Source organism: Xenopus laevis, chromosome 2S (genome assembly GCF_017654675.1).
Source record: "Xenopus laevis strain J_2021 chromosome 2S, Xenopus_laevis_v10.1, whole genome shotgun sequence".
NCBI classification, from domain to species: domain Eukaryota; kingdom Metazoa; phylum Chordata; class Amphibia; order Anura; family Pipidae; genus Xenopus; species Xenopus laevis.
The window spans coordinates 152866891-152887467 of NC_054374.1; the positions used below are offsets into that span (position 1 = coordinate 152866891).

At 41.3% G+C, this 20577-nt stretch overlaps 2 protein-coding genes across 3 annotated transcripts in view; one reads left to right on the plus strand and one right to left on the minus strand.

Moving 5' to 3' along the window:
* The first annotated feature begins 1088 nt into the window (after positions 1-1088).
* Positions 1089-15781, plus strand: acat1.S (acetyl-CoA acetyltransferase 1 S homeolog). The gene is given in 12 exon segments (NM_001092559.1): positions 1089-1190; positions 4404-4451; positions 5607-5724; positions 6878-6973; positions 7199-7299; positions 7977-8120; positions 8452-8602; positions 11177-11272; positions 12375-12488; positions 13585-13649; positions 13737-13894; positions 15550-15781. Coding segments are annotated over 12 exon segments (1263 nt in total). The 5' UTR covers positions 1089-1139; the 3' UTR covers positions 15671-15781.
* Positions 15782-17630: 1849 nt separating this feature from the next.
* npat.S (nuclear protein, ataxia-telangiectasia locus S homeolog) overlaps positions 17631-20577 on the minus strand; it is a 32068-nt gene continuing 29121 nt past the window's right edge. For both annotated transcript variants that reach the window (XM_041582916.1, NM_001097833.1), the window contains 2 exon segments: positions 18758-19862; positions 17631-18084 (listed from right to left, as the gene is read on the minus strand). In XM_041582916.1, the coding sequence (XP_041438850.1) occupies positions 18001-18084; positions 18758-19862 (1189 nt within the window). In that variant the 3' untranslated portion in view covers positions 17631-18000.

Sequence of the window (20577 nt, forward strand, 5' to 3'; positions counted from 1 at the left end):
GATTAGCCCTTATGGCAGTGATCCCCAACCAGTAGCTCATGAGTAACATGTTGCTCTCCAACCCCTTGGATGTTGCTCTCAGTGGCCTCAAAGCAGGTGATTATTTTTGAATTCCAGGCTTGGAGGCAAGTTTTAGTTGTATAAAAACCAGGTGTACTTCCAAACAGAGTCTGAAACTAGGTTGACAATCCACATAGGGGCTACCAAATGGCCAATCACAGCCCTTATTTTGCACCCCAAGAACATTTTTCATGCTTGTGTTGCTCCCCAACTCCTTTTACTTCTGAATGTTGCTCACGGGTTCAAAAGGTTGGGGATCCCTGGCTTAGAGTGAGGGAAAGGCCAGAATCTCCAAACCAAAGTTCTGTTTCTAAATTGCTTCACAGCTGAACAAAGTTAAATTCCACAGAAACTTGTTTCCCCCACAGTATCAGTCAGAGACTGGGGATAAATCCATTGCCCCCAAACCAATTCCCTAGCCCTGCAATTTGTCTCTCACTTCTCTTCGTGTCAGGGGTCAATACTGAATGAAAAATAATCATAAGTCCCCTCGATGTCTCAAAAACTCGCCTCAGTAATTATTACACATATTGTTCTCGTTACTGAGACAAAGTGCACCGTGTGTTTGTAATACACGTACAAGCGTCACTGCAGTGTCACAAAGTGCATTAAACAGTGATATATGATTAGGGTTACTATCTGACCAGCATTTTACTGGCCTGGCCACTAAATATGATGCTTAATGCCAATGTTATTAATAGGAAAAAACGACAAGAACATAAGAAGGCCAATATCCCAAGTTCTTCCATATTTTATTTTTGCCTCCTTCTTTTCTGGCAGGTGTCAGGGGTAAAAAACTGACTGAACACATGCGAGTTTATTTACATGGCCAGATTTATTGCTAAATCTTAACACGTGATGCGCATGCCAGGATTAAATATGGCCGCCTGCCGTTTTCCTTTTCATCGACATCGTTACTGTCAACTCAGGACAGCCCTCAGCATGTGAGCTTGAGCCAATAGGATCCGGGGGCTGGTCAGAAGCGCTTATATGATTGGTGCTTAAGAGGAGGCGCTGTTCTTTGGCTAGAGGTGACTCGGAGGTGCCCAGAGCAGGGTGACAGTGTCCGTCCCTCAGTCATGGCTTTCTGCGGCCCTCGTACAGCTGCGCGCCTCTCACACTCCACAAGGGTAAGTTTATGGTCCGTATTAGTAACCGAGGCAGCCTTGCCCTGGATTTGCCGCTGCGCAGACTGAAAGTAGGAGGTATGACGAGTAATCAGGCCGCTTTGTTACACCGAACTGACAGTCAGGACTCTGGAATCAGGGGAGCGCCGAGTGGCTGACAGTTTGGCAGCTACATGGAAATCCTTCCACTCCCCATGGCTTGTGTTCCTATTAACCAACTGTATTTAGCTTCTCCCTCTAAAGGTCCCCTTGGTGCTGGAGGGCCCAGAACTTGTTTGTCCTTCTCTGCTCTTGTAGCAGCACATGGGACTTCTCTCACTGCCAAACAGTCTAAATACAGTTTTCCGCCACATTTGCTTTCAGGATTATCAAACATCTGTGGTCATTTACTAACCTTGGCCAATCTTGCCCCATTACTGTAACCCAGAGCGACCAATTCCATTCATTATTTATATTCATTATTATTATTATCATTATTCTGCCTGCAGTAGAGCAGTCCAAGCCTGGGTAACTGACAGTTGGACTCCTTCCCTTTCTCTTCCTTCTGTACCCCCTCATTTTTTGTTATATCTCTTTACTTTAACAAATGCTCAATAAAAAGCTATTAAAAAAAAAAAAAAAGCACGGGTTAACCCAAAGCCCATTGTTGTAGGGTCCAGTGTAACCTAGCAACCAGGCCACGGAGTGAACGAGAAACTGGAATCGGAGGAGAGGGTCAGAATGAAAAGTAACAGAACCAGTGTCAAACTGGTTCACCGAGACACCAAGAAAACTCCCAGTGGGCCCAGGTATCAATGGGCCTCTTGCTTCTAACCATTGGGCCTATTTCATAGTGATTCCCTGTTTCTTTATGTGAAAAAAGAACCTTAATAATGGAAGAATAGTATAGTAAGTAGATAATAAAAGACTAGGAGAGGAGGAGTAATAGGAGTAATAGTTTGGTGGTTGAAGGTTTTCTGGTGGGCTTCTGATATCCCAGTCCGACACTGAACAGAACAATAAAACTGTAGCCTCAGAGAGTCATTTTTTCAGTCGGCGGGGTCAGTGACCCCTATATGAAATCTGGAAAAAGGCAAAAGAGGAAGTAAAGAACAAAAATAATTCCAAATGATACACAGCCTAGTGATACCTGCGGATGTCCAGTCCCAAACACTGCCAACAGGGCCGGTGGGATGCAGGGGAAAAACTTGGTAGCCCCCATGGCCCATGGGTCGATGACCTGACCTCCCTGCTGGAGGCATAAAGAGGTGCTCAGTAGGTGTGCACTGGCAGGGGGGGGGTGGATAGGGTTTGGGGCATGTCGGGGGCTAATTTAGCAGCTCTGATGGGCCCAGACCCCCCTAGTACGACAATGCCGCCTGTCAAAATAGTAAAAGTACAGAGGCAAAGGAAACAAATGTAGGAAGTTGAAACAGACACAGGCAGTACTTCTGTCTGCAATCAGCCTTTATTGGTGCTGAATCACAACATGTTTCGGGAATAGATCCCTTTTTCAAGTGATACAAAAAAACCAATTAAATGCACAATAAATACCCTGCAGACTCCAAGCCACCTCCCTTCAATTACACCATGTGATACATTTGATTGGCGGCATATGTTTAACCTTCAAGTCCATGTGTCCATCACCTTCCTTGCAGGGCAGCCGTAGTGTTCTAAATACAAGTCCGTAAATATCCTGTTAGGGTAAAACAGTACTTTAAACTTACACCAAACCTATGTAAATACCAACACAAGAAACTGCAATTCTTTGCCTGTCTAGCTGAATAATAAAAACATGAAAAACATGACCCTTACTGTAATCTTGCTTACAATTATTCAATCATCGTAAGATTGCTACACTTACATTTGTCGTATTCACTTCCTAATCCTGTGCTCTGCATAAAGATAAGGCTATGTTAGATACTCATAAGAAACATTTGTAACTAAGGTTATCATTAAACTTCAATTAAACTTGCAATTGATCTTCTGCATTCAGCTCAGATTCAAAAGCAACAGATATGACCCATGTGGCTCGCCGTCAAGTCTCTGATTGGTTACTGCCTGGTAACCAATCAGTGGAAACCAAGAGAGCTGCAAAGCAGGAAGTAGTGTCCTGGCTATTATGTTACACATCCAGTCACTCCAGCCTTTATATATTACATTTTTGACTAACTATATTAGAAACATTTTTTATTTTGCACAGCCTATCTATTTACCTAGTTTTTGTTTTATACTGAACAATTCCTTTAAATGTATTCCTATCTGTGTATAGCACTGTTAACCCTGAGTTTCCTGATGTTGCAGAACTACAGTTTCCAGAATGCCTTGATCTTGACACTAGAAAATGCTGGGAGCTGTAGTCCAAGAACCCTCTAGGGACTCTAGCACCATGTAGTGTATCCTGCATATCCTGGCATATGGAAAGATCTGTAATCCAGAAAACCCTAGGTCCCGAGCATTCTGGATAACAGGTCCTATACCTGTACAACAAGCAGGAGTGATGAGAGGCAGGGGGGCATGCAGCTGGAGGGTTGAGTAGTGGCAGTGGACATTGGATACACATAGTGATGGACGAATTTCTCCTGTTTCGCAGAAAAATGTATGAAATTCTTGAAATGCGAACTCTGACGACACTGGCGACAATTTCCGAAGTGCATTAAAGTCAATGGGAGCCTATTAATTGGCGCCAGCGGCAGAATTGTCGCCGACGTCAAAAAAAAATTTGACACCTGTGAATTTTCGTGCCAATTTCACAAATTTTTTTGCCGGTGGCGAAACGCAGAAATTTGGCTACACACAGATGCTCCGTCCCTTTAATTCTTCTCTATATAGAAATTCTGCTGGAAGATCCCATCCAGACTCACAGTCACTGCTGCTTCTCTCCCATTGGCTCTGTGCTGCGTGTTTGCATTATATTTAACGGAGCCAAATCACATTCCTCTTTACTCACTGCCGATTTCTCTGCAAGACCCATTTCCCACAGTAATGTAAGTGACATCCCAATCTCCCTGGCTGGATTTCCTCTCTCTGCACCTTTGTTTCTAACTCCGGAAACAATGTAGCAGAATGCATTGGTTTAACAGACGTGGGAGAGAATGGATTTCTACTACAAAGAGACAGAAACACATTCTGCTTTCCATAGCTATTCCATTTACTAATAACTTGCAAATGTGTAATAAATAAATATATATTGTTACATTTCCTACGTGACATGGTTTTTTGTTCTCTGTTTTTCAGGCATTGCACTACACACACAGGAGCTTTGCATCTCTCCGCACATTAAATGTAAGTCTTCTGCTTGTTGCCAGGGGTCGGTGGGTGCTGGGAGTTGTATATCAATAAGTGAAGTGCATTTCTTACCTACAACTGCTGCTGTGCCGTCTTATGTGTCTGATATACTTTGTGTAGCGTGTTGTTCCTCAAGTGCCTTTGTGAATAGTGTTTAAAGGAGAACTAAAGCCTAACTAAAGAAGTAGCTAGAAATGTTGTATACAGCAAGGCTGATTAATAATCAGAATATGCAGACTGCACTGGGACCTGTGTCGTCATGTAATCTAATGTGGATTTTACAGTTTTTGTATTGTTTAATACAAAACTTTCTCCAACTCTGCAGAACCAGTGGCTGCAGCAAAATAATCCTCCAAATAGAATCCAAGTTTATCTGTTTAAATCTGGCTCCATGATCTTTGTCCCTGCAGCTGGAGTTGGAAACAGTAAAGGGGATGTAAAGGCAAAAATAAAATCCAATACAAATCTCTACACAGACACCGACTGCGCTACAGGGAAACCAACAAAGCTGCTTGAGTTTTGCATGGCTGGGAAGTAAGGCGGGGGCTCCCCCTGCTGTTCATAAGTATGATTGTTTCCCTGCTCAGCAGTTAGGGACCGTCTGACAATTCCTATCCACAGCAGTAAATGAAGGGAGAATTTCACTGCATATAGTCAGGTTTCTTATAAAAACTGTACACATTTTTTATTAAAGTATATTGGAGATAGGTTTCTTTTTCATTAAGGAAATTAAAAATTGTATTTTATTTTTTTGCCTTTACATGCCCTTTAATAATCAGCCCTGTAGCATCAGCTTATATTACAGAACAACCTCATTTTCTGCTGGATAATTAGTGACGAGCCCTAAGCTTAGCTTCTCAACAGCCAATCAGAGCCCACTGAGCATGTGAGTGTCACAGACACTTTCCAAGATGGTGACCCCCTGTGACAAGTTTGAAGTCCTGGATCATTGCTGCTATTGACAAGCTGAAACGTTAGGCTGGTGCAATAAGTTCAGTATATAAAATATGGCATTTTTAGCAATACTCATTTTTAGGTTTTAGTTCTTCTTTAAATGGACACGGCCTCTGATGTGCATGTTTGCCCTTATACAAAGTGCCAGTATTGCCCGATGCTGCTGCTGAATATTTCTGCCGCTGTTGTTCTTCCCAGGAGGTGGTGATCGCAAGTGCAGCTAGAACCCCTATTGGATCTTTCCAAGGGACTCTGTCATCACTCCCAGCAACTAAACTTGGTTCCATTGCCATTAAAGCTGCGGTTGAGAGAGCAGGTAAGTTCAGTATTTTCCATAATCAAAGTAAGAAACCCCCAGTCTCACAGATTTTCTGGCTACCCACCCAACACAGATAGATATTAGTCTCCCCTGTAATATCTACACTGTGTTGGACTGGGACACCAGGGGCCCACCCAAAAACCTTAGACATGGGGTATCTAGTGTAAGTCATTCTAAAACAACTGGACTTGGCTGAGTTATCATTGAAGGTGTTCACTACTCATCCGAGCAGCTCCTTCAGTTCAACTGTGGGAAGTCCTCGGCATCCATTCATGCAACTCTCACAAGTAACACCTGTCTCTAGGAGTTGCATGACACATTGGATAATCCTATCACTGTAACTACACAGAATCAACACCTCTGTTAATTTCAGATGTCGCCTCTCTGAAGAGTTACAATGTGCCGTTGTGATTGGATTAGTGGAAGAGTTTATATGCCAAGGACTTCCCACACCAGTCAGTTGAACTGAAGAAGCTGCTCGGATGAGTAGTGAAACGTCTTCAATAATTACTCAGCAAGTCCAGTTTTAGAATGACTTATATTAGATATACCATGACCTGGATGAATGAAAATCTTCATAGTCATCTTAGACCAGGGACCCACCCAAAGACCTTAGACCAGGGGCAAAAATTAAAGGATGAGGAGAGCACTTCTCAATAGCAAAACGCTGTGGTTATGTTTATTAAAGGCTACTACACGACATGTTTCGGGTCATTACATACCCTTTCTTAGACCAGGGGCCCACCCAAACACCTTAGACCAGGGGCCCACCCAAAACCTCTAATTACTATTATTTTTCCTCTCCTCACTTAACCTCTATTCTCCTAGTCTCTTTTCTTTACATACTATAATCTATTATTCCATCTATTTAGCCTCTTTGTTCTCATAGAAATAGGGAATGGCCATGAAATAGGCCAAATGTTTAGCAGCATGAGGGCCCACTAGAAGTTTTCCCGTTGGGCCAGTCCAACACTGTATCTAGAGGTGTCCCGGTCTGACCACTCTGTAGGGCAAAGTTTATGTATATTTGTATTTATATCACACTAATTACACACACAAACTGAACCAGCGAACTGCACCTTGTACTTTGCTGGTGTGGACTGACCCAGAAGCAGCTTAAAGTGACAATGCTCTCCCTCTCGCCATACAGGTATCCCTGCAGATGAAGTGAAGGAGGTTTACATGGGCAATGTTCTCCAAGCTGGCCAGGGACAAGCACCCTCGCGGCAGGCTACACTTGGGGCAGGTATGTTGTGTTGGGGAGCACCCCCCACTTTTGTTGTCTCTTGATGGTTGGATTGTCCTGCATTTGGAGATCTAATGATAAGCCAAGGTCTCCATTTCTGCATTGCTGCAGCATTCTTTAGCAGACAATCAGATATTTGCTTTAATCCATTGTCAAGACTTTAACAATGAGGATTTTGATAGGACATCAGATATTTCTTACAATATTCATGATTCATCCCTATAGGCCTGGCCATCTCCACTCCCACAACCACCATCAACAAAGTGTGTGCGTCAGGGATGAAATCCGTTATGCTGGCTGCGCAGAGTCTCATGTGTGGTCATCAGGTGAGAGAGATATGGGATTAAAGGAGAAGGAAAGCTACTGAAGCAGTTTATTGCCAATAGATTAGCCACATTAGTGCAAGCTATAACACTATATTTATTTTGTAGACTGTTTTACCATACCTGAGTAAACCGCTCTAGAAGCTCTCTCTGTTTGTTGAGGATAGCAGCTGCCATATTAGCTTGGTGTGACATCACTTCCTGCCTGAGTCTCTCCTTGCTCAGTTATAGCTCTGGGCTCAGAATACAGCAGGGAGGGGAAAAAGGGAGGGAGTGGGAGAGAGGAGCAAACTGAGCATGCTCAAGCCCTGGAGGTTTAAGATGAAAACAGGAAGTCTGATACAGAAGCCCATGTGTACACAATAGAAGGAAAGAAATGTGGTATTTCTGTTGACATAGGGCTCACATTACTTTGAGGGTTACTGGTGTATTTATATAGACCTTTGTAAGGAGAAGGAAAGGCTTAGTTTTAGCTTTTCCTACTCCTCTACGGGCTCTAACCCTCCAGCTAATGTGAAACTACAATTTCCAGTCCTTGGCATGTAGGTGAGGACACACAACTATATGCCCAGAATATAAATCTCTCTATATAAGTAACTGTTCATATTTAAATAGAGAACCTGCTTTAGGCTACTGATTTGTTACCCAACTATTAATGATTATTCTGTGTGTTGCAACAGCAAGTGATGGTGGCCGGCGGGATGGAGAGCATGTCCAACGTTCCCTATTGTATGAGCCGAGGGGCCACGCCGTACGGAGGAGTGAAACTTGAAGATATTATAGTAAAAGATGGCCTCACTGATGTCTACAACAAATTCCACATGGTAATAAAATAAAGAAAGTGGGATTATTGGGAGGTCCTTTTCCTGTGGCCTTGTGCCTTTATATGGTCATGGGACTCCTCTGTGACTTCTAATAGCCTTTATATTTGAGATAATAATCCCTATACAGTATATTCATCACTAGGACTAATCACAGTGCTCTCTGACCCAGCCCTGGTTCCACCTACATTCTTTTCTATGGAGGCTGCTCAGTACAGACTAAAGTGCAGAGATTAAAACCTATACAATTATCCCAGGTTTTATCTTTGGTCATTCCCATTCCCTATGTGTGTTGTTCAGCCAATCACATTGCTCATCTTACTCTGCCTTTCAGGGGAATTGCGCAGAAAACACAGCCAAGAAGTTGAGCATCAGCCGAGAGGAACAAGACGGCTTTGCCATTACCTCCTACACTCGAAGCAAAGCAGCGTGGGACTCCGGTTTAATAGCCAATGAAATTGCACCTGTTACCATTGCACAAAAAGGTACCGGTCATTAGTTACAGCAGGAGGGATGTCCAACTTGCTGCAATGGGAATGGAAATGTGCCCCAATATTCTGCTGTGCAGAGTTGTCCAACTGGAAGGCCCCAGGGGATATTTTTATGCTCAAGAGCTCCATAGACTTCTTTGTATGAAATCCCATTTTTATATATCGTGGCCCTTGTATATGTGGTATGAGGCCCATTTAAAGACACACAAGGCATCGCAGTATTCTCTCTGCTGTTGTGAACCCATTTCCATAGGTCCAACAGAGTCCACAGGGGAGCTGAGCCAATTAGGAGAGTTGAGAAATTGTCCTCAAGCAGCAGCAGCCAACAAGTTATCTGGGTCAGTGAAAATTCTGCTCCTTGTAACTGTAAGAGCAATCGGGGTCGGACTGGGGGGCCCAAGGCCCACCGGGACTAATGTCTAGGGCCCCCTCCGACCACTCGCCCCCTATATGACGCGCCGAGCGAACATGGATGCAGGGGTATAAGCCAATGGGAGGGATCCCTGTCCTATGTGGAAGTTTCTGTGACCTGTACTGGAATTAGCATCAAAATCAGACTATTTCGGACTTTTCCGCAAAGATATGAAAATTTTGGCTTGTTGGGGAAAAAAGTGATTTGGGATTTTTTTTTACAATTCGGATTTTCACTCGATTCTTTCATGTTTGTCCCGGATCTGATTAAATCGTAATTTTTGTAAAGGAGAAATTTTGTGTAAAAAAAAAAAAAAAAAACCAGATCGTTATACTCCTTTTGATATAGAAGAATTGTGCTTCAAAAAGTAGTGTTTCAGGCTGATTTATTGAATATTTCTGCAAAGTCCCTTATTTTGCCTTCCACTTCCTGAATTCCCAGGCTGTGCAGGGGAGCCGGCGGCTCTCAGCTCACTGCATTGTAGGACAGGAACCAATCAGCAGCTAGCAGGACCTGATAGGGAACTGAAGCCTGTCTGTGCTTGTGTGACTGCAGGCCTGTGATTGGCAGGGACTGTTAGGACACGCCCACCCCTCATTTAAAACAGGGACCAGAGAACATCTATAGGGAGCTCCAATAACTTGACTATTTATAAAGATAAAGACATTTTTAGCACCATGTAAAAGCAACACCATATATTACTTATTATTGCCTACAAAATTAGGGTGTTTTCATTTATCCTATGTCTCCTTTAATAATAAATAAGGTCCAATCGTGGATTCTAGTTTGATCAGACTTTTTATCAGTAAAATAATCAGAAAAATTCGGAAAATAAGGACTTTAGTGTCGGTCGCAGACTCACGCTCAGGTTAGGGGGTGTAAAGGGCATTTGCCGTGTGTCATGAGATTTTGGCAGTTAGGTCAGGCATTTACCCCTGATCTCCTTCACAGTTCTAATAGTTTTATGTACAAGTTTTATAGAGGATATCACATGCCACTGCCCAGACCAGCAAATAGGTACAAGGTAGAACTTAGTCATAATGATTTTGACCCTGATAAACTCTGAAAGGTTTAAAGGGGAAGTAAAGTGTAAAATAAAATGAGGCTAGAAATACTGTATTTTATATACTAAACATGAACTTACTGCACCACAAGCCTAATCAAACAAATGATTTATGCTTTCAAAGATGTCCACAGGGGGTCACCATCTTGTACCTTTGTTAAACATCTTTGCAAGACTAAGACTGTGCACATGCTCAGTGTGGTCTGGGCTGCTTAGGGATCGTCATAAAAATATCTACCAGAAGCCGATACAGCAAGACTGATTAATAATCAGAATATACAGACTGCACTGGGTCCGGTGTTGTCATGTAATCTAATGTGGATTTTATAGTTTTAGTATTGGAGTCAGGAAGGAATGTTTTCCCCCTCTGAGGCAAATTGGAGGGGCTTCAGATGGGTTTTTTCACCTTTCTCTGGATCGTTTGGCAGGTTAAAAAAAGTAAAAAGGTTGAACTTGATGGACGTCAGTCTTTTTTCAACCTAACTTACTATGTTACTATGTATGTTATAAACGTTCTCCAACTCTGCAGAATAATCCTCCAAATAGAATCCCAGTTTATCTGTTTAAATCTGGCTCCATGATCTTTGTCCCTACAGCTGGAGTTGGAAACAGTAAAGGGGATGTAAAGGCAAAAATAAAATCCAATACAAATCTCTACACAGACACCGACTGCTCTACAGGGAAACAAACAAAGCTGCTTGAGTTCTGCATGGCTGGGAAGTAAGGCGGGGGCTCCCCCTGCTGTTCATAAGTATGATTGTTTCCCTGCTCAGCAGTTAGGGACCATCTGACAATTCCTATCCACAGCAGTAAATGAAGGGAGAATTTCACTGCATACAGTCAGCTTTTTTATAAAAACGGTACACATTTTTTAATTAAAGTATATTGGTGATAGGTTTCTTTTTCATTAAGGAAAGTAAAAATTGGATCTTTTTTTTTTTTGCCTTTACATACCCTTTAAGAAGTAAAGGTTATTGTGTTTATATAAGATGTGCACTGGCACAGGCCACACGGTTACTGATTGGTGCCCCATAACTTGGCAGCAAATTTAGCAGGGTTGCAGTTTCCCGTGGCTGACTGGTCTGTGTTACAGGAAAACCTGATATCATTGTGCAAGAAGATGAAGAGTACAAGCGCGTTGACTTCAGTAAATTCCCCAAACTTAAGACGGTCTTCCAAAAGGACAATGGTGAGTGACTGCTGGAATCCCCCCATTCCTCTGGTGCAAAGTCATTTCATTGAGAAATTGTTTTGACTCACTGAGCACTTGTCAGAAAGTGTATTGTGCTTGGCAACCAACACTTCTAGGGTTCTGATGGCAACAAGCTGCTGGAGAAAGAAAGAGGCTGCTCTGATGTTCTTCTGCTTAGGAAAGATGCGAGAAAGGTTTCTAATTGTTTCCCTAAGCAGAAGAACATCAGAGCAGCCTCTTTCTTTCTCATGATAACTTTGTTGACTACTTGGTGGTCAGAATAGTGATAAAACTGACCAGCAGGTGGTGCTGTTGTAATAAAATTAATTCATATTAACAGTACATGTAACAGCACTTTTGCTATTTACATTCATTATTTATTTTGTTTTTATTCCAAGATATTAAATCTTGGAATAAAAACAAAATAAATAATGAATGTAAATAGCAAAAGTGCTTAGAATAGCCCCCTCATCAGTTTTACATTCACTTATTTTTAAAGGTTTTATTCTGTAAATGAATTATTTAGTATAAAAATAAAAACTGGGTAAATAGATAGGGTGTGCAAAATAAAAAATGTGTCTAATATATTTAGTTACCAAAAATGTAATGTATAAAGGCTGGAGTGACTGGATGTGTAACATAATAGCCAGAACACTACTTCCTGCTTTTCAGCTCTCTTGGCTTACACTGATTGGTTACCAGGCAGTAACCAATCAATGACTTGAGGGGGGGCCACACGGGTCATAACTGTTGCTTTTGAATCTGAGCTGAATGCTGAGGATCAATTGCAATCTCACTGAATGGTTATGTCCCATGTGGCCCCTCTTATAGTCACTGACTAACTCAGAGTTAGAGAGCTGAAAAGCAGGAAGTAGTGTTCTGGCTATTATGTTACACATCAAATCACTCCAGCCTTTATACATTACATTTTGGCTAACTAGCTATGTTTACATTTTTTTTATTTTACCCAGTTTTTATTTTTACACTGAACAATTCCTGTAAAGGATAAGTAAACCACAGAAATGTACATGAAAGTTGCAGAAGAAATCGGACATGTTCCTGGTCTGCTTCACTTCTTTGCTTTATTTTCCTCCCACAGGGACAGTGACAGCGGCCAACTCCAGCACATTGAATGATGGAGCTGCAGCTCTGGTTCTTATGACGGCAGAGGCAGCAAACCGGCTCAATGTTACACCCCTTGCCAGGATCGTAGGTATTAAGACTTCTAATTCCCTTTTATTATACAACAGGGGTTTCATTATTCCCTATCCAGGTATAGATCCGTTATCCGCAAACCAGATCTGTCCCGAATGATGGGTCTCCCATAGACTGTTTTAATCAAATGAAATTTGAAAAATGATTTCCTTTTCGCTGTAATAATAAAACAGTAACTTGTACTTGATCCCAACTAAGGTATAATTAATCCTTATTGGAAGCAAAATAATCCTATTCGGTTAATTTTATGTTCAGGGAAGTATCACAAAAATGTAATAAAAGCTTCATCATACTGAAATTAGAAACTTTGTAAATACAATCAATTAAATATTCTGCACTGTTTCTGAAATAATCACGTTTGTCTTCACTATCCCTCTCTCAGCATCTGTTTCTCTTCAGTCTGTCTTCATTCAGGATTTGAATGATCCAATATATATTATAGGGGGGCTCCTTTTGCCTAGAAGATGTATTAGAGCTCACTCTATTAAACTCACCTGACATCATGTCTCTCTACATGCAGGATTTGTGCAAAAGGCAGTTATTTTGTTAGATTTTGTTTGTACTGGAATTAGTTATGTGAGTGAGCTCTAATTCATCTGCTGGGAAAGGAGCCCCCCTATAAGATATATTGGATCTAACTGTCATTGAATATCTGACACCCAACTGCTGCATGAAGAGAGAATGAAGAGAAACAGATGCTGAGGAAGGAATAATGAAGATAAACTTGATAATGTCAGAAACAATGCAGAATATTTAATTGATTGTATTTAGACAAGTTTCTTATTTCAGTATGATGATGCTTATATTAAATTTTCATGATAGTTCCCCTTTAAGTATGGGGATCCAAATTACAGGAAGATCCCTCATTCGGAGAACCCCAGGTCCCAAGCATTCTGGATAACTGGTCCTGTCCTATTTACAGGACTGGGTGTCATTACTGAGATTACTCGTACGAAGCATTTTGCTTCAGACCACCCAGTATGGCTGCAAGTTGGCTGCATCATTTATTGCAACTGATCCCACGCATTCCGTTAGCCATTGCTAATCTACTATACACTGTATAACTAACCAGCAATTTATTCTGTGTTTTGTAGCATTTGCAGATGCTGCTGTAGATCCCATTGATTTTCCCATAGCACCCGCCTATGCCATTCCTAAGGTAGGAAACTGGGATGGGGGAGAGGAATATGTGCCGGAGCCATGACCACAACTAACTGATTGGAAGTTTTGCTTTTTTATTTTGTAGCTATTGAGTGAAGCCGGGTTGAAGAAAGAAGACATTGCAATGTGGGAAATAAATGAAGCCTTTAGTGTTGTGGTATTGGCTAATATTAAAATGCTGGACATTGATCCTGCCAGAGTCAACGTGAATGGAGGGGCAGTGTCCCTGGGGCATCCTATTGGGTGAGTCTATACATTAATATATTAGGCTGAAGAGATTGATTGGTCTGTAGGGGGGGGGGGGAATGTGCCTTTAACTTAGTTCCCTGGATATTTGCTTGGGAATATCATCACTAAAACATCAGAATCTGCCAGATATGTGGCCAAGGTTATCAAGTGACATGTCGTTTTACACACAGTGTAAAACTAAAGCCTAACTAAAGAAGTAGCTGGAAATGTTGTACATTATGTTTTGTGCTTCTGTACCAGCCCAAGGCAACCACAGCCCTTTAGCAGTAAAGATCTGTGTCTCCAAAGATGCCCCAGTAGCTCCCCATCTTCTTTTCTGCTGATTCACTGCACATGCTCTGTGCTGCTGTCACTTACTGAGCTTAGGGACCCACTCACAATATACAGTACACATAGAATAGAAATGTCACAATATAAGGCTGATTAGTAATTAATACAGATAATTACTACATGGCAGCACAGAAACCAGTGCAATTAGCATCAGAATATAATAATCAGCAAACCTGTAGCATCAGCTTATATTACAGGGGAAGCTCATTTTCTGCTGGATAATTAGTGACGACCCCTAAGCTTAGCTTCTCAACAGCTGCCCAGAGCCCACTGAGCATGTGAGTGTCACAGACACTTTCCAAGATGGTGACCCCCTGTGACAAGTTTGAAGTCCTGGATCATTGCTGCTATTGACAAGCTGAAACTTTGGGCTGGTGCAATAAGTATATAAAATATGACATTTTTAACCATATTTATTGTTGCAGTTTAGTTCTCCTTTAATGGGTGCCATTTTTGTGATGTTTTTATTTCAAAATTACACTGTTTATATTACAAATAATTCACTACATATAAAATTTTATTCCTGAACCAACCAATGTTTTTTTTAACTGTTATATTGGTGTGTAGGCAGCCATCTCAGGTCATTGTGCCTGGTGCTGTGCTTTCAGAAAGTGCCAGCACTTCAAAATGGAACTGCTTTAAGTTAAGCGATTGTTTCTCCTACTCAATGTAACTGAAGGAGTTGCAGTAGGACTTGGATTTTTAGTAGCGAGTGCTATTCTTATAGTTACACCTAGCAATGCAGGTGTCAGGGGCTGTTATCTGGTTACCCTCCCATTGTTCTGCTGATAAATTGCTGGGGGGAAATATAGGGGGTGATAATCACTTCAACTTGCAGTAAAGAGAGACTGAAGTTTATCAGAGGTCACGTGACTTAGGGCATCTGGGAAACTTAACATGTCTAGCCCCATGTCAGATTTCAAAATTAAATATAAACAAATGTTTGCTCTTTTGAAAAAAAAGATTCCAGTGCAGGATTCTGCTGGAGCAGCACTATTAACTGATGCAGATTGAAAAACACATTTTCCCATGACCGTATCCCTTTAAAGATTAAGTTCTAACTATGCTCTGCAGGTGATGACATTCGTAACTAGATGTTACTGGGCCCCACAGCAAATTAATTTTAGGGCCCCCAAAATATCCAGAGGTTGTCCTGTTTTAATTTTCTCATTAATTAGGTCCCCATGGGACCCCCTATCCCTCCTGCAGGCGCAGGGTCTGCTTTCTCTGTAATTACACCCCTGATTACATTGCTGGATTGTCTTACACCAACTGTCATCTCAGAATAAAACCAAGATAACACGTTTGTCTCTCTGCAGAATGTCGGGCGCTAGGATTGTTGGCCACATGGCTCACGCTCTGAGGAAAGGCCAGTTTGGCATCGCTGGAATCTGCAACGGGGGAGGAGGAGCGTCGGCAGTTCTGATTGAGAAGTTGTAGGGTCCGTCTCTTTACTGTTTGGCGACATTAATGTACAAACTTTGCACTTTGATCTGATGAGGGCCACTGTCTGTTACATCTCACTCACTCAATAAATCAGTTTGTTTTATAGCGAGACGCCTCCTCTACTCATTGTGTGTTGGGCCGGGATCTCCTGATAACTGATCAATTGGATTTTGTACCGGGGAGGGAAAAAACGGTGAACTATGATGATATACAGTGTCCCCTTTATAAGAAGTGCTGGTGTACAGACTATACAAGCAGGTATTAATACAACCTACGAGCACTGAACAATCCTAAATTCAGTCAAATCCACATTAGATTACATGACAACACAGGACCCAGTGCAGTCTGTATATTCTGATTATTAATCAGTCTTGCTGTATCGGCTTCTGGCAGCTATTATTTGAACGATCCCTAAGCAGCCCAGACCACACTGAGCATGTGCACAGTCTTAGTCTTGCAAAGATGTATAACTAAGTTACAAGATGGTGACCCCCTGTGGCCAAATTGGAAAGCATAAATCATGTTTGATTAGGCTTGTGGTGCAGTAAGTTTGTTTACAAAAAATACAGCATTTATACCCTTATTCTATTTTAGACTTTACTTCCCCTTTAAGAGAATGAACAGAAAATCACTATGGACTATATGAGCTGTAAGCAATAATGAGAGCTGTAATATGGCATCCAGTGCAATTATAAAGTCTCTGTAATACACCACAGGGCATCTCAGAAGCCTATCCATTCAGTTTAAAGGAGACATATGGAAAAAAAAACAAGAATGTACCAGTGAACTCTAAGGGCAGGACTCCACGGACAATTCTGGCGCGATCCGACGCGCTACACAAAAAAAACGCAGGTGTCACGACAGAAGAGATAGAAATAAGGTAAGTAATGCTATTGTTGGATCATGTCGCATTTTTGATTGCGGCGCGACTGGCGGCTGCAGGATCTAACTGTCAAATATCTGACACTCAACTGCTACATGAAGACAATAAAGAGAGATTTTTGTACTCACCGTTAAATCTTTTTCTCTCGTCCTCGTCTCTGGTGGAGAACACATCTTGGGGCTCATTTATAAACACTGGGCAAATTTGCACCTGGGTATTAACCCGTAGCAACCAGATGATTGCTTTCACTGTTCAACCTGCAGCTGGCTGAAACAAGCTCATCACTGATTGGTCGCTATGGGTTGCAAATTTGCCCACTGTTTATAAATGAACCCTTGTGTTATAAGCGTAATACGTACTGGCTCTATAGTCCAATTTCAGTTGCTCTTGTTTCTCCAATAAATAATACTCAAATATTGAACATGCAGCGCTTGTAACACACCCCGGGCAGCTCTAATTAAAGTACTAACTCTGACCAGTCGTAACAGGAAGCTATGGCCCTGTAGCTTGTCCCACTACAGGAATAGGATCCGTTATCCGGAAACCCGTTATCCACAAAGTTCCGAATTACAAACATCTCCCATAGACTCTTATAATGTAACAAAATGTACCAAATGTGTCTTTTTAGCTCAAGTCATGGCAGGAACCAATTGGAAACCATGTCAAAATGGCTAGAACTAAATGTTAGTTTATCCCACCCCTCCCCCCATAATATTTTATGATTTTATAATCAATCCAAATTTTTAAAAAGGATTCACTTTTCATCTGTAATAATAAAACAGTAGCTTGTACTTGATCCCAACTAAGATATAATTAATCCTTATTGGAAGCAAAACCAGCCTATTGGGTTTATTTCATGTTTAAATGATTTTCTAGTAGACTTAAGGTATGAAGAGCCAAATAACGCATCCGGAAAACCCCCAGGTCCCGAGCATTCTGTATAACAGGGCCCATACCTGTAGCACAATTTCCCCACCAGCAAAGGTTCTCCCATTCCTTGCGTAGATCTGTGCAATATCTATTTATGTATCTATTAATATCTATTTATGCACAAGAAGGAAAGGTGGTTCGTTTTGTAGAACTTTTTCTTTTTTAATGCAATGATGTTAATGAAAGGGTGTAACTGCACGAGGAAACCAAAAAGGCCCTAGTGACATTTTAGGAAACAAAAGGATTTCCACGCCACAATAACTGGATTTGAGAATAACCGACAATAAAGCTGTTTAAAAAAAAAATAATAATAATAATAAATCAACCCTTATTTTCTTCAACTTGCACCCTCCCCTTCATGTACAGAAATATTAATATCTACAGATCAACCCTGCTTTTGGTCAGAAATTAAGTGCCTAAAATATTACAAAACATGAAGAATCCTTCACATTGCGAGTCTATTTACAGAAACGTACAAATATATAGATTATACATCTCTAAATACTTGGGTTTATTCATCATAATGCAGCGACATTAAGAACTTGTCCACATCCATCCCAGCAGGGAAATCATCTGTGGATTTCTTCCGATGTTTCTGGGGGAAAGACACAAAGAGGGGGTGTTACACATTTGCCAGTCAAATTAATTAAAGGGGAACTATGGCGGAAATGAACATTTTATATTGGCTTCATCATACTGAAATTAGAAACTTTCTAAGTACAATCAATTGAATATTCTGCATTGTTTTTGAAATAATCAAGTTTATTTTCACTATCCCTCTCTCATAATCTGTTTCTCTTCATTCTGTCTTCATGCAGCAGTTGGGTGTCAGATATTCATTGACAGTTAGATCCAATATATCTTATAGGGGCTTCCTTTCCTAGCAGATGAATTAGAGCTCACTCAACTGATTTCAGTACAAACAAAATCACTGCCTTTTGCACAAATTCTGCATATAGAGAGACATGATTTCTGGTGATTTTAATAGAGTGGGCTCCAATACATTTTATAGGCAAAAGAAGCCCCCCTATAAGATATATTGGCAGTAACCGTCATTGATTATCTGACACCCAACTGCTGCGTGAAGACAGAATGAAGAGAAATAGTGAATATAAGAGAGAAATAGTGAATATAAACTTGATTATTTCAGAAACACTACAGAATTTTTAATGGATTGTATTTATAAAGATTCTCATTTCACTATTCTGAATCTTACATTATATTTACATTTTCTTGATAGTTCCCCTTTAAGAACAGCGCGTTTTTACCTTCATTTTCTTCCTTTTCAGAATGGCGGAGGGGCTCATCAACTCTTTCTTATGCGGTCGCCTCCCGTACTCATCTGGCTCATCGAGCTTTCGCTTCTTCGAAGAGTTTTTTGACAATTTTATTTGCTGAGTGTTGTCCTTTAGCGGAGAGCTGCCGTCAGTCTTTGCAAGGGTGGCACGTGACAGTATCATCAGGGTGTGGGCAGCCATGTTGACACTGTTCTCACTGCCAGTTTCACTGGCGGGACTACAAGCTGGTAACTCCGGGGTGGCAGGAGGAAGCATGGGCTTGGGAGTTCCTCCATCTTCGGGATAGCGTTTAGATTTGGGGGTTTTCATGTGGTCTTGGTGGCTGTCCACCAATCGGTCATCAATCCCTGAGCCTGGGGTACGTGGGATTGGCAAGTCCCCACCACTGAAATGTTTTGCATTTGGACTGTTAAACTGCATGCTCTGTAGTAGGTCACTGGCCTGCTTAGTCAGAGGACTCGGGGGGCACATTCTTTCTGTGGATAATTTTGTCCTCCTTAGAATGCTCGGCAGAGTTGCGTGTTTCCTACCAGTTTCATGCACCGCTTGCACAGTTCGCTCTAAATTTCCAGCTGCACCGTCGGCAGTGGAAGATTTCTTGCTGACTTCAGGTAGCTCTTGCTTTTTATTCTCCTTCTGTAACATATTCTCCTTGTTGGCCATGACCCCACCAAGAACATCTGGAGAAGACGCTACAGCCACAGGCTTCTTGTCTCCTGACAGATCCTTTGTAGCTGGTACAACTGGCTGCTTGGAGGGAACACTCTCACACTTGGAGTTTGCCTCTGTGCTTGGAGCTGTTTTGTCTGCTTTCCCACTGTCCTTGTTATTCTGTTTGGCAGGCAAAGAACTGCTGGATGTGTTCATGGTTTCCACCTTATCTTTATTTTGGGGCGCTGCGCTGTTACATAGTGACTTGGTATTCGGTGTACCCCTGTTAGCGGCAGTATTCTCAAAGCACAACACTCTCTTATGATTTTCAGTTCCTTTAGTGCTTGGATTTGTGGTGCTCGTCTGTCTCTCTTCTGGCTTGTTCTGTGACATGGCAGCAAGGTTTTTATCAACATTTTCAGACCTGTATTTTATGAGAGAGAGAGAGAGAGAGAGAATGTAAGAAAAAGCAGTAAAACCCCACACTACCTTACTAAAATTAATTGAGATCTAATTATATAAGCGCTTAGTGCTATTATAAACATATGCTTATTTCTCAATCAACTTAGCACCAACATACAATTAATGGCATTTCAATCGATTGTGTTAATACAAATAATTATGATTAAAGTGCTTAAGTGCTATAAATTAGGTGCTGTGACCTTCAACAAAATGCATCTACACACAATTGATGAACAATCTAAAAGTTCATGGTTCTTATATGAATTAAATAAGGTGCTAGTGCTGTAGTTATAATTTTAAAGTGATTTCATGGTATCAAAGAATTAAAAATAAAGCTTCAGCAATTCATGAATAAAAGTTAGAAATTAGAAAATAGTATAGAGGTGGAGTTGTCCCGAAGAAACTAGCTGCGTTGTTCTAAGCCCTGGGACACCACACGTGGGAGAAAGGCAGAACACTGAGGACTGTGGTCTCGTTACTACGTTTAACTGTCTTGTAAGGAGAGATAACTTTGCTATAAAACCAACAAATCCTCAGTGCCGTAGAGATAAAAGAGAATAAAAGGAATGAATGCTGCGCTATTAGCGCTACAATTCCATTACATTTCTCTGGATCCGAGATTCAATTAAAGTTTAAAAAGGTAAGATTTCAAAAAAAAAAAAAAAAAAAAAAAGCTC